At 44.8% G+C, this 13151-nt stretch overlaps 1 protein-coding gene across 1 annotated transcript; it reads left to right on the top strand.

The window, feature by feature from the left end:
- Positions 1-340: 340 nt before the first annotated feature.
- Positions 341-9967, top strand: LOC133506654 (arachidonate 12-lipoxygenase, 12R-type-like). Its single transcript, XM_061830994.1, has 14 exons — positions 341-593; positions 2044-2248; positions 2327-2408; positions 2494-2616; positions 2831-2934; positions 3313-3479; positions 3552-3695; positions 5183-5386; positions 5483-5569; positions 5643-5812; positions 5992-6113; positions 6216-6316; positions 6410-6580; positions 9169-9967. The coding sequence occupies exons 1-14, from the start codon at positions 450-452 to the stop codon at positions 9346-9348; spliced, it is 2004 nt and encodes a 667-aa protein (XP_061686978.1). The 5' UTR covers positions 341-449; the 3' UTR covers positions 9349-9967.
- Positions 9968-13151: the final 3184 nt, after the last annotated feature.

Below are 13151 nucleotides of genomic sequence, written 5' to 3'. Positions count from 1 at the left end.
AGGCGTGTCCGGGATTGAACCAGGGACCTCCGAACTGTGAGGCCAACGTTTTAACAGCTGAGCCCACCTTGTAAGCCCAAACCATTGAAAATAAATAGGATAAAAACAATAAAACCCCATCAACTTTGACACATCAGGAAAATGCAATCCATCTTGCAATACGTGCATTTCAATCAGAATTTAACGGGACTAATGATTATTTATAAGTACTTTCTTGCGAAATCTGCCGTTGCAACCACACGCCGGTGCCTCGTCTGTGCTTGTCTGACATTCCTGACAAAAGACTAAACTTTAAAAAAAAAAACATCCACAGGTACCTCCCACAAATTAGCATAAACAGCAACAACAGGTTTAAAAGAAGCTGTTGTGGCTGTCTGTAGTTGGAGAAAGAAGAAGAAGACGAAGAACCGCGTTAACCCCGAGAAGGATTTGCGCATCTTCCTGGAATAATGGTGGTGACCTACGAGGTGACCGTCTACACGGGCGACAGAGTTCATGCCACCACCGTCAACCCCGTGCACATTAAGCTGGTGGGCAAAGATGGCGAGAGCGACCGGACGTGGCTCAGATCTTTAGTCATCTTCAGGGGATCCGTAAGTCTGGAAACCGGCTCACCATGCAAAATTCTAATCTATGTTGGAAGCCATATTGCAGTTAGAACTGAACAGAGGAGTATAAATATGTATCTCTTGGAAAAGTATGGTTTTATTCATTTCATTGTGAATGAAGCAGAAATATTCAAACACTTGAATTATTATTAGACTCACCTGCAGTTTAACTTCATTTTTAATTTTTGTTTTTTTTATTCAGCTTTGCAATACTTCCATTGGCTGTATCGTAACTCCCCCCCCCCCCATTGAGTATTTTATACTATAATCAAAAAATATATATTGTGATGAAATTTAAAGTTTTGTAATAAACATGTTGGCACATACGCCGACAAAGGTGCACAAACAGTTGCCTTTTATGAAGGAAAAAAAAATGCTATCAAATTTAATTTGCGTGTGATGCCAACATTTGCGAGATGGAGAAAATTCTCCACATTTTGAAAAAAAAAAAATCAGTTTTTTTTTGTCTTCATTTTTGTTGAGGGACGCATGTTGCGGCATGCGTGCTGCGGTGGTTTCTTCTGAGAGCCGAAGTTGTTTTCGTAAATCAGGTTAGGCAAGGTAACGCTCATCCCAGTATGATGCAACGGCCTTCTGATTCGGATCCAAATTGTCGTTGCTTTGCGGTCTTTGAGCAGCAGATTTACTAGACTTGATTTACCAGGGACGTGCATTTTTCATAATCTAAAAAAAAAGTTCCCAAATATCTTAATAGCATATCTGCGGTCAGCACAAAAAAAAAAAAATGTTGCGCCTACCGCATGTCACCTCTCACCATAAGCCTCCACTGGGACTGGCAAGACCCTCTCGTCCCTCTTGTCCCAGTCCTCGGCAGTTCAGTAAGGCCTCAGCCGAACCAAAGTACCAATTAGGCAGCCCTGCGCTGTTTTCCCAGAATGACAATTTAGGGAATGCTAGATCCTGGTTGCTTGTTGACTAAAGCGCTAGGTTTTCAGTACCCCGATAGAAGAGGGATCTGAACTCCTCTACCAGAGAGCCCCACCCAAACAGGAGATTTTTATCAGGTTAGACATCTTGTTGGCGGTCCTAGAAAGTTGAAGCATCCTCCTTCACACGTGGACCAGTTTACTGGTGAAGAGAGATTTAGTATTTTGTGGATCTCCACCATCTGGATCTCAGTCGTTTGGAGTCACCCAAGCTCTTTAGACAAATAATGGAGACTGGGAAACCAGCATCCACCAGTGATCGTCGGGTGGGTTGGCTCCTTTTCGCTCACCACCTTGGGTGTTCCAGGATCCAGCAAGTCAAGCTTCCAGGGAACTCCGCCACTATTTATAAGTCCCTGAGTCCCTTGTAGGTTGCCCTCTTCAGGGCACTTTTCCGAAGTAACTCTACAATCTGGAATGGAGCTACAACTACAACATAATTACACCGACGATGTTTCAACAGACGGTATTTTTCGTCATTTTTCTAGGTGTGTTCTTACACAGTTTCCTGCCCCAATTCCCTCGGAGAGTTGGTTCTTATAGAACTAGACAAACGACAATTCTTCCTTTTGCCTGGGGACGCTTGGTTCCTTGACAAGGTGGAAATCACGTCACCCGAGAAAGACATCTACACCTTCCCCGTCTACTCCTGGATCAGTGACAGGGAGACTCATCGCTTCAGAGAGGGCAAAGGTGGGTTGAGTTTGTTTTTCCCTGCCATCCTCTTCTTAATCCCTGCAAATAATCCTCAAATAAATTTCTTTGTTAAAGCTTTGAGGATCTTTGATGAAAGCAACTCCCTCGGTCAGTACGCGAGAGAGCAGGAGTTGGCCCAGCGCAGTGTCGACTACAGGTGAGAGTTTACCGCGACGTCGGGAACATTTTCATCGCTACGTCATTATGAATCAGGCTATATTAACTCTTACTCTGCCCAACAGTTGGGATTTCTATCACCCAGGTGTGCCCTATACTATCAAGACAGACGGTCCTATGACCTTGCCGGATGAGGTCCAGTTCTCCTTTACGAAGTCTACGGAGTTTGCATTCACGTCGCTCACAGGGTAAGAGCCTTCCAAATCTTACAGCTTGATGGGAATGTACCAATGTTATGCAGGGCGGAAGTTTTATGCAATATTAGATGTATTTCTAATGAAAATGGAACCTAACTCCTTTGTACGGTCTCGGTGTCTTTTGAGGTTCCGCCGTCTTTTACGCAACATTTCTGCTAATTTGTTATAAAAGAACTGCTTGTTTTTTGTTTTTTTTGTTACCAAGGTTGGTCGAACTTCGGCTAAAAGGGCTGGCTGACAACCACGAAAACTGGACAAATCTTGAAAGCATCAACGACGTGTTCCACAACAAAGACACACCTTTATCAGGTACTTGTGTAAAGTCATTTTCATATTTGTCTCGAAATATTTTACACATACAATGCTTAAACGCTGCAAAGACTGAGAAGAATTTTGGACTGAAATAATGAGATGTAGCGGAAAACATTTTTTCTTTTCAGTCTGGATTTTTCTTGGGCTGGTCAAAAAACGGAGGTAGCAAGAGTTGGCCCTAAGCGTCGGGTCCACACAGTGGCGATTTGGCACTAATGCCACTTCTTTATCGTGAATAACTCGGACTGTGCTTTTGGCCATCAAGCTCGGCCGAGAACCCGAACAAAAAGCGTCTTCCCTGACCCTAACCTGGAGCAATACTGCAGTGAATCCTGACGACTTCATGTGTGCAGTTCTTCACCGTTCTTTTGTCAGATTACGTCCAGGAACATTGGAAAGAGGATGAGTTCTTTGCATACCAGTATCTAAATGGTCTCAATCCCAACTTGATTCGACGTTGCAAAACTCTGCCCGAGAACTTCCCCGTGACCGATGACATGATCTCCATCCCCGATGGCTCAACCTTGTCCCAGGAGTTGAAGGTAACAGTTTGTTTCACAACCTCCTCATTTTAACCGTAGATAATATGTCATATTTGTTTGTCCCCCAAACAGGAAGGTAACATATACCTGTGCGACTACAAGAACCTGGACGGAATGCCTGCTAACGTTGTCCAAGGAATTCAGCAGCACTTGACAGCACCTCTGGTCCTGTTTCACCAAAGACCCAACGACAAGCTGATGCCCATCGCCATTCAGGTGACATTAGTTTACGACAGTAAGTACAGGAAGGTAAATATCAAATCAGTCCAAGATTGTGGGCGGGCGAGGTAGAAAGCCCAAAAAATAGTCAGGCTCACCTCTAGTAACAGCTTAGACTCTGGAGTGTTAACAATATTGTGTTCCACTATCAGGGTACACCCGATGTGTGGAGGGTGTTGAGTTTAGTTGCATGAAGATCTTTTCCTCTGCCACTTAAAGGTCAAGTGTCATGAAATGGATGATTTCTGGTATATTATTAATGAAAAACCCACAGCCAATCTGGTCCCATGTGTTTTTTTTCCCCCCACCACAAAACATGATTTTGACGTATACAGCTTTTTGTAACTCCCGCCATGAAAATCCTCTCGAGGGATTTGTTTTCGAGAAGAAGCAGGAAGTGACGTACAGGACAGAGGGGCCCCCTAATGGACGTGTTTGTTTCCATTAGTTTTACCTCCGGGAAGGTAGCTCGTTGTTCCTTGGTGTTAGCCAAAATGCTGCTGGCTCATTGCATTGCTGGACATTGCTTGAACACTCTGGAGGATGGATTTAGCCTTCATAAGTTTTCAAGAGACCCGGTTCGTTGTGGAAAACGGATTGCACGGGTGCAGAGGACGAGAGCTTCGTGGGTTCCAAATAACAGGTAGGCAGTAATGCGCCGCGGCTCGACGGTGTTCAACAAGTACTGCGGCGGCTTTGAACATACCCCTAAAAGCAGCATGGCTCGGCTCCACCTCCTCCTTATATGCCACCACGGCGGCAGAAAATCAGCCACGTCGCGGTCACTGCTTCTGCGAAGGCTGCGCATTGCCGCGATGCCTCATCTCCGCCCCGGAAGTGGATCGGACGGGGATGAGGTTTGGCCGTGATCGCATATCATCTGAATATGGCTGGAAACAATAGTGTAATATTGCCCCGGTAACTGCACTCGGTTGTGTGGTGTTCTCCGTTTCGAAAAGAGCTTCCGTGTCAGACGGGGAGCGTTTGTCTCCCGTAGTTAGGGTGCACCGCGAGTTTTCATTTTGCAAATGTCCGGGTGACGTCACGGACGGAGGACGCAGCCAATATGGCGACCACTTGGATATCGTAGAATGACACTTCTGCAACTTTGCGCATGGGTGACGCGCTCTCCGCTCACATTTATTTTTTTCGTATAGACATTGAAGTGAATAACGTTAAATGTATTTTTCATTACAATATCTATTTTGGAATGTTTATAGGGATGACACCCGGGCTTTAAGGAAGATGGATTTATCAAAATGTAAATGGAAATTAATCAGCATCTCTTGGCCTTGGTTTTCAGTCAAAAAAAGGGCGGCGCCTCCTGGCAGTCACAAAATTCTTTGCTCAAGTACAGCATCTCAATGTCTATCTCAGGGAAGTGATGGGGCGTAAGAGCTGCTGTCGGATCACTTCAGCATCGGCAATAAAGAACGGTGTCAGTCACATGTCCGACCTTAAATTGATAACTCCTCCTCCCGCAGCTGAAACAGACTCCGGCTGAGGACAACCCGATCTTTCTCCCGACCGACTCTACGTATGACTGGTTGACAGCGAAGATTTTTGTGAGGAGCGCCGATTTCTCAGAGCACCAGCTCAACACACACTTGCTGCGCACTCACCTGCTGGCAGAGGCCTTTGCGGTGTCGCTGCTGCGCAACCTGCCCATGGTGCATCCCGTGTACAAGGTTCATTGGATCTTCTCCGCTTTGTTCTTACTCACCCAGAGTCCTGTCGTTTCCAGATTTCATTTCATTTTGTGCCGCTTGCTTTTACCCCTTTAGCTCCTCATACCCCACACGCGATACACACTGCAGATCAATGAATTAGCTCGAGGACAGCTGATCGGACCCGGCGGAAACCTCACCCAGGTACGAGTCAACCTGAACTTTTAAAATGAATGATGATGTCCCGGATTGCATCATGTTCCGGACTGTTCCTCAGTTGTCGGCTTCTGGTGGAGACACTTTGATGAAGCTCCTGGCAAGATCGCTGTCCTCGATCACCTACAGCTCCCTTTGCCTCCCCGACAGCATCGCCGCTCGCGATATGCACGACGTACCGAACTTCTACTACAGGGATGATGGCCTCCAACTGTGGAACCTCATCTTCAAGTATGATAAACTGAACCATTTTTCACTTGAAAAGCCATGCAAATATCAGGGATCTGGACGATGCAAATATAGTCATTAATTTTTTACCATTTCACCCTAAATTAGAGAATCACTGACTAAATAGCTCTAAAGTATTTAGCAGAAGAAATGCCTCTTGATTTAATTGCTCTCTCAAAAAGGTACGTGCAAGGAGTAATAGAGTTCTACTACAAAAGTGACGACGAGGTCCGGCGAGATTCGGAACTGCAGACGTGGATTGGGGACATTTTTGAACACGGATTCCTTTCCCAGCCACAAACAGGTGATTTTTTTTTTTTTTACACGTATGACTACATAGGTGGACATTTTACTCACCACCTCAAACATCTCACAGTGACACCATTTTCCTCACTCTTCTTCCTAGGAATCCCTCAGAGTTTCACCACCGTATCCGAGCTAATCAAGTTCGCCACCATGGTCATGTTCACGAGCTCGTGCCAACATGCGGCCGTAAATAGCGGCCAGGTGAACCCTCGTTGCAAAGCCCAGCTTTCCCTTCCATTCTTTTTGGACTAAACAGGCCTAAAACGATACTTTTTTTGCAATTCCTGATTGCAGTATGACTATGGAGGCTGGATGCCCAACACCCCGCCAACCCTGCAGCGTCCTTCCCCAACCAAAAAGGGTACAACAAGCGAGGCCACAATGTTGGAGACATTGCCCATCATCAGTGTGACGGTTCAGGGAATGGCCACAGTCTGGCTGCTCAGCAGGCAGTCATCAGACTTTGTAAGTATGGCAAATTTTGCAAAAATAGATGCTTTTATTATGACTATGGTTACCATTGATCCTGGTCCCGTTATGGAAGTCATTTGATGAACGCTCGTACTTGGGGCCAACAATACAGAACAATGGAGAGTGTGGTAAAGAAGTGAAGAATCGGGTCCAAGCGAGGTGGAACAGTTGGGGGAAGGTGTCTGGTGTTCTATGTGACAGAAGAGTCTCCGCTAGGATGAAAGGAAAAGTTTATAAAACATTGGTGAGGCTGGCCATGATGTACGGATTAGAGACGGTGGCACTGAAAAAAAAACAACAGGAAGCAGAACTGGAGGTAGCAGAAATGAAGATGCTGAGGTTCTCCCTCAGAGTGATCAGGTTGGATAGGTTTAAAAATGAGCTCATTAGAGGGACAGTCAAAGTTGCATGATTTGGAGACAAGGTTAGAGAGAGCAGACTTTGATGGTTTGGACATGTCCAGAGGCGAGAGAGTGAGTATATTGGTGGAAGGGTGCTGAGGATGGAGCTGCCAGGCAAAAGAGCGAGGGAGAGGAAGACCAAAGAAAAGCTTGATGGATGTTGAGGGAGGACATGAAGACTAGAGGAAGATGCACAAGATAGGCTTAGATGGAAAAAGATGACGCGCTGTGGCGACCCCTAACGGGACAAGCCGAAAGGAAAAGAAGAAGACCACCAATGATCCTGGTTCCGAGGTTAGACGTCTAAGTGGTGAAGCCACTTTCTATCGTTCCAATGGAGAACTGCTCCGAGGCATAGTGAGCTCAGGTTGTCCAAAATCTTCCCAGAGGCTCCTAGAATTCGGACATGAAGGGAGATTACCAGGAAGGTGTTTGGGGGCCATCCAGGACATGTCTGAGCCACCTCAAATGGCATCTGGCTCCAGATGGCAGCCGCCTTAGAAAGGAAGCTCATTTCATCAACTTGTTTTCATGATTTTGTCCTTTCAGTCACGACCCACAACTAGTGACTATCGGTGAGGGAAGGAATGTATCCGTCATCACTACGACAAATGAAAACGCTTTACACCGATCTGTCTGTTGATCATGCGATCAACTGGCTCACTTGACAAGATTCAGAGGTACTTCAACTCCTGGACTTCAGAACCTGGAGTGAACAATCCACCCTTTTCTGATAAGAGTATCATGGATTTCAATCTGGAGATGTCAAGGCACATTCTGGAAGCTTCTCACCGTGCCATCCATTTTCTATGGCACTTCTCATTAGGTTCAAGGGTGAGCTGGAGCCCTTTGGGTGAGAGGTGGGGCACAACTAACTAATCGCCAGCCACTCACAGGAACTGGACATACTGCATTCATTAATCTAGCTATTTTCTGTGACACTTATCCTCAGCAAGGGTGAAAGGAGTGCCGGGGCTTATCCCAGGTGTTATCAGGCAGGAGGCGGAGTACACCCTGAACTGGTTCCCAGTTAATCGCTGGGCAAATAGAGACGAACAACAGTCACATTCCCAATCACTCTCACCGGTTGTGCCACCATCCCGCCCAGTCGTTTATACTCGCATTCAAAACAATTTACCGATTAGTCTTCAAATGAACCACACTCGCATGTTTTTAGAATGTGGGAGGAAGCTGGACTACCAGGAGAAAAGCCACACAATGGATAAATTCAGATGATATTCTGACTTCGGGACAGGCAAAAAGCAGAGATGAGCTCTTCAGCCTACTAGACACTGAAGTATGTCTTATGCCCATATTTAGACATGACTCCATAAATTTCCTCATGTCCTCAGTGGGGCTCTGCTCTGTAGCCAGATCTGTCCTTGAGCGCATCTCTGCACGTGGGCTAACCTTGATGAACTACATACTGGACACTTTGTAAGAATCCATTGCCAGCTAGAACCAGTTGAGACAGGAACCCTTTGTATAAGTGGAAAGCCCCGATGTCATGCCACAGGTTTGATACCACCCATGGTCCGCCCTTCTGACAAGATAAAGAATGTGTACTTTCTCTGTACCTTTGCACTTGTGATCTGCTTTCTACAGCCATTGTCTGTAACTCACAAGTGCCCGGAATATTCTGTAAGTAAATTCTTCGAAGAAACCGTTCATCATCTCCAGCTTTTATCTGGATAACCAACATTCTCACTACCCGAAATTAAACGAACAAGCAGAGGAAAAAAAAAAAAACGTCCTCCAACAACACACTCTTAGTCTTATTACCTATTCTGAAATATTCAAATCTAAGACTGCTTTTCCTCACCAAGATCGTGTTAGTTAAGAGTACAATGAGCCTAACGCGTGTTTTTGGAACGTGGAGAAAACTTAGCACGGGGGAGAACACGAGAACTGCACACATGAAGTCCGGAGATTCGAACTGTGAAGCAGACGGACTAACCACAGCTGCCCCAAACAGATAATCTGTAAATATGGTGAAACTAATCTTTAAATACCACCAAACTGTTCATTTTTCCTGAAACATGTTGACCTCTTGTATCTCAATCTACAAAACATGTGAATCAGGTGCCTGACAGTACACAGTTGGGCCGATATCTGACATGACATAAAATAATTGGTTGATAACCGAACTAGTATATTCACATCTAGTCTTTGTTTCATTAGGTCTCCCTCGGACACTACCCAGAGGACCATTTCACCGAGAAGACACCCCGCCAGCTGCAAAAGGATTTTAAAGCCGAGCTCGATACGTTGTCTGTCGCGATCAACGACAGAAACAAAGGTCTGGAAATCCCTTACACTTACCTGGATCCAAATAACGTAGAGAACAGCGTGGCCATCTAAACCTCGGCCAGTCACAATACGAATAAAATGGCCACAATAGTAATAGTGTACACAATTACAAGGAAAATGAAGTAAAACCAAGACACCTGACAGATGTGATGGAGAAGGAACAGGGAGCCACCACCTCTTGGCCATTTGTAGGTCTTACTGGAACAACTGTTACTGTAAGTGCGTCGTGGATAAAACGTGTATTGCCCGATAAAATTAATTTGTCTATGTACTGTATTTGTGAACTTTGTGAGGATCAGCGTTGTCAAAAATGGACGGATGTATTATTCATGTTGCGCACAGGGGCCAGACCCTCTGCCGTGCCGAAGTTCGTTCCAGTTCGAGAGAGGATATTGAAGCCGTGTGTTGTGTAATGTTTGAACGGTGCGCAAATAAAAGTTGAAACCTCTGGAGCATTTTGGGAATCTGATTAAGCAACAAATGTATGAAATTTGTATTCTTCTGTCAAAGGGCCAACAGTGCCACAGGGTGTGTCCGAACGACGGAGCGCTGCAGTTGGGTTTCTTTCGTCTGGTTTTCCCCGTCGTCCGTATCTAACGGTCACCCATCCACCAACGAATTGCACAGGAGACGACACTTTGATATGCCGTGGTGCCCTTGAGCAGGATCGTTAACGCAAAACGCTCGTCTTCTGGTACGTGTGCTTTGGCAACCAGCAAGCAGTAGAATAAAATAGCTCACCAAGTGCAATTACTGTACCTCAGCAATTTATTTAATTTTTTTGCAGATAAGTATTGCTTTATAAAAAATTGTCATGGTTTTGAAATTTTTTTTTTCCGTTTTTCTTCTCTTTTTTTTGGGGGTAGGGCGGTGGACCAATAACAAAAAGGCTCGTCGGTGAATAATCCCAGTTAACTCCATAAATTTGGAATAAAAAAAAAAAAAAAAAAAAAACAAATTCAATTTTGAGTGTCATTTTAAACTGCATCAATTGTTGGCAGAAACTATTACGTATATTGAAAGAACAATGTAAAATTAAGAAATATAAAATGAGCAATAATACACCAGGGTATTCTAAAACCCGAATGTATACATGACAAATATGATGACCAAACTTATGTATATATATGTTTAAAAAGAGATGTTTGGTGTATTGATAATATTTATCATACTTTAGAACAGGTAATGCAGTGAAACTGAGATGATCACAATTTTCACTGTCACTCACTGTTGCGAAGAATATTACATCATCAAAGACAAACCTACGGTAAAAGTTGAAAATTGCCAGTCAGTGCCTCGGTCAAGGAAAATGCAACCTTACAGTTTCTCATTTTCGGGTGAGTCGTTTTCACGAGTGATCAAATAGTAATAGAGTAAACTCTGTGAAAATCTGCAAATAATTCATCTTTTTGAGAGCGCGGGAAATGCTATTAACTGTACAGGTGACATATCTCCGATACGGGATGTTACAAAGAATTTCTGTGGAACTGAATCTTAGACTGATTGTAAAGGGCTTGGACAGGGGTAATGATCTAAAGTCATAAAGGGACTGACGAACGTGATTCACTATCAGATACAATTGTCGGAAGTAGATTGAGACTTGCTAGTACTACACATTATAGGAAAGAGGAGATTACATATCTAAGCAGAAAATGATGTACAGAGAGTCCACGTGGAATATTCAGAGCACAGTGGTGTGGAGTAAGCGTGCGAATGATGCAGGTTGTAAAGCAATAGGAAGTGGACACTAATGTAGTAACACAGTCAGTACTGATTAATAACAAATGAGGCAGAGTGAGGAAACTACAACGGTAAAAGAAGTAAAAAGGCACTACGGATATCAGGAAATACGAGTTAACCGTTTAAAAAGTGAACGACAACGAGAGTTAAGATGTTGTAATCCTTGCTGGTTTTGGTCTGCACTATTTGATAACACTAACCACAGGGAAGGAGGTCCAAGACTTACTGTAGTTCTCGCGGCGTGCAAGATGATCCTCCCGAAATCCAAACGGTCGGATTTTGTCGTTCTTCGAGGCTGCACCAAAGCAGAACCGTCATGCATGACCACAAAAAAACTGATTGAATGAATACACCACCCCGACAACAACTCCTGTGGTAGAACGCGCTTCCTTGGCAGCAGAGCAAGTACTCTACGTCGTCTGCTTGGCTGTTTTGAGGATGGCGTAAATGTTGGTCTTGAAAGGTCAAGTGTCATAAAATGGATGATTTTTAGCATGTTATTAATGAAAAAATGGCAGCCGGTATGGACCCATCCGTTTTTTTTTTTTTTTTTTAACCACCGCAAAACATGATTTTGACAGACAGCTTTTTGTATCTCCCGCCATGAAAATCCTCTCCAGGGATTTGTTTTCGAGAAGAAGCAGGAAGTGACGTACGGGGCAGGAGCGCCCTCCAGCGGACTCGTTTGTTTCTATTAGTTTTACCTGCGGGAAGGTAGCTCGTTGTTCCTTCGTGTTAGCCAAAATGCCGACTCGTTGCATTGCTGGATATTGCTCGAACACTCGGGAGGACTGATTTACCCTTCATAAGTTTCCAAGAGACCCGGTTTGTCGTGAAAAATGGATTGCACGGGTGCAAAGGGCGAGAGCTTTGTGGGTTCCAAATGACAGGTAGGTGTTTATATAGCTACTAAAAAAAAAAAAAACAAACAATAGTTTGGGGCGAACCACGTAATCCGTCTCTCGTTACGTAAAATAAGATCCGCGTACGTATTAGAGGAGTGCTAAGTGTGTCGATGTGAGTGTTGGACGGCTGCCGCATCGGCTCGCTAGCGAAGGCTGCCGTGTTGGGGTCGTGGACGCCGGCGGCTATGAACAACGCTGCCGGCAATGGCGGATTCAGCCGCGTGCGACGACAACACCGTAAAGCGGCCGGCTAGACCTTGTCGACCGGGGTGGCTCGTCACGGCGCCGGGACACGACGGCTCATCTTCGGCGCGTTAAGTGGATCGGACGGGGAGGCGGTTTGGCCGTGATCCGCACATCATCTGAATATGGCTCGAAACAATAGAGTAATATTGCCCCGGTAACTTCGCTCGGTTGTGTGGTGTTCTCCGTTTCGAAAAGAGCTTCCGTGTCAGAAGGGGCGTGTCCCATAGAAGCGTGTTTTCAATGGCGAATGTCCGGGGTGAGGTCACGGGCAGGAGATGCAGCCAATATGGCGACCACTTGAATGTCGAATGACACTTCCGCAATTTTGGGCATGGATGACGCGCTCTCCGCTCATATTTATTTTTTCGTATAGACATTGACGTGGATAATGTTCTATGTATTTTTCATGACAATATCCATTTTACAATGTTTATAGGGATGACACTTGACCTTTAACTCCCAGGAAGTTGAAGGTCTGGACAGCCGACACAAGCCAGATGGACAGTATGAAGGGGCAGCTGTTGCAAGTACTTAGAGACGGAAACAACTACACAAATACATGGAGTATTTTCTTCTTCTGTTATTTCTAATGAAAACATTTTTGAACAGTATAACAAGTGTACGATAACGCCAAACGGTTTCCATTTTTCTCCAGACAAACTGTGACGCATTAAATGTACACCGGCTATTTGCCTTTGAATTGCCACATACTATTGCGCAAAAAGGCACAACTACAAACTTCAAACTCTTACGTTTTACGATCCGTGAAGTGAATACAGACCCGTGTAAAAGTGCTTATCTTTCTTCCTCAATATCCAGTTACAAAGGTCAACGCTTATCGAGTGTAAAAATTGTTAGAAAGACCGCTGGCATTGGTACAACCCAGTAATGAAAAACCACAGTACACAGAACGTGTATAAAAGAGGGTCCCCGGGGCCCGGTTGACTCTCATTTAAAGTCGCA

Source organism: Syngnathoides biaculeatus, chromosome 9 (genome assembly GCF_019802595.1).
Source record: "Syngnathoides biaculeatus isolate LvHL_M chromosome 9, ASM1980259v1, whole genome shotgun sequence".
NCBI lineage: Eukaryota > Metazoa > Chordata > Actinopteri > Syngnathiformes > Syngnathidae > Syngnathoides > Syngnathoides biaculeatus.
This window is presented reverse-complemented; position numbering and strand designations above follow the sequence as displayed.

Coding starts and splice junctions, on each gene's coding strand:
- LOC133506654 (XM_061830994.1), top strand. CDS start 450: ATGGTGGTGACCTACGAGGTGACCGTCTACACGGGCGACAGAGTTCAT. Junction 594..2,043: donor TAGTCATCTTCAGGGGATCC/GTAAGTCTGGAA, acceptor TCATTTTTCTAG/GTGTGTTCTTACACAGTTTC. Junction 2,249..2,326: donor TCGCTTCAGAGAGGGCAAAG/GTGGGTTGAGTT, acceptor TCTTTGTTAAAG/CTTTGAGGATCTTTGATGAA.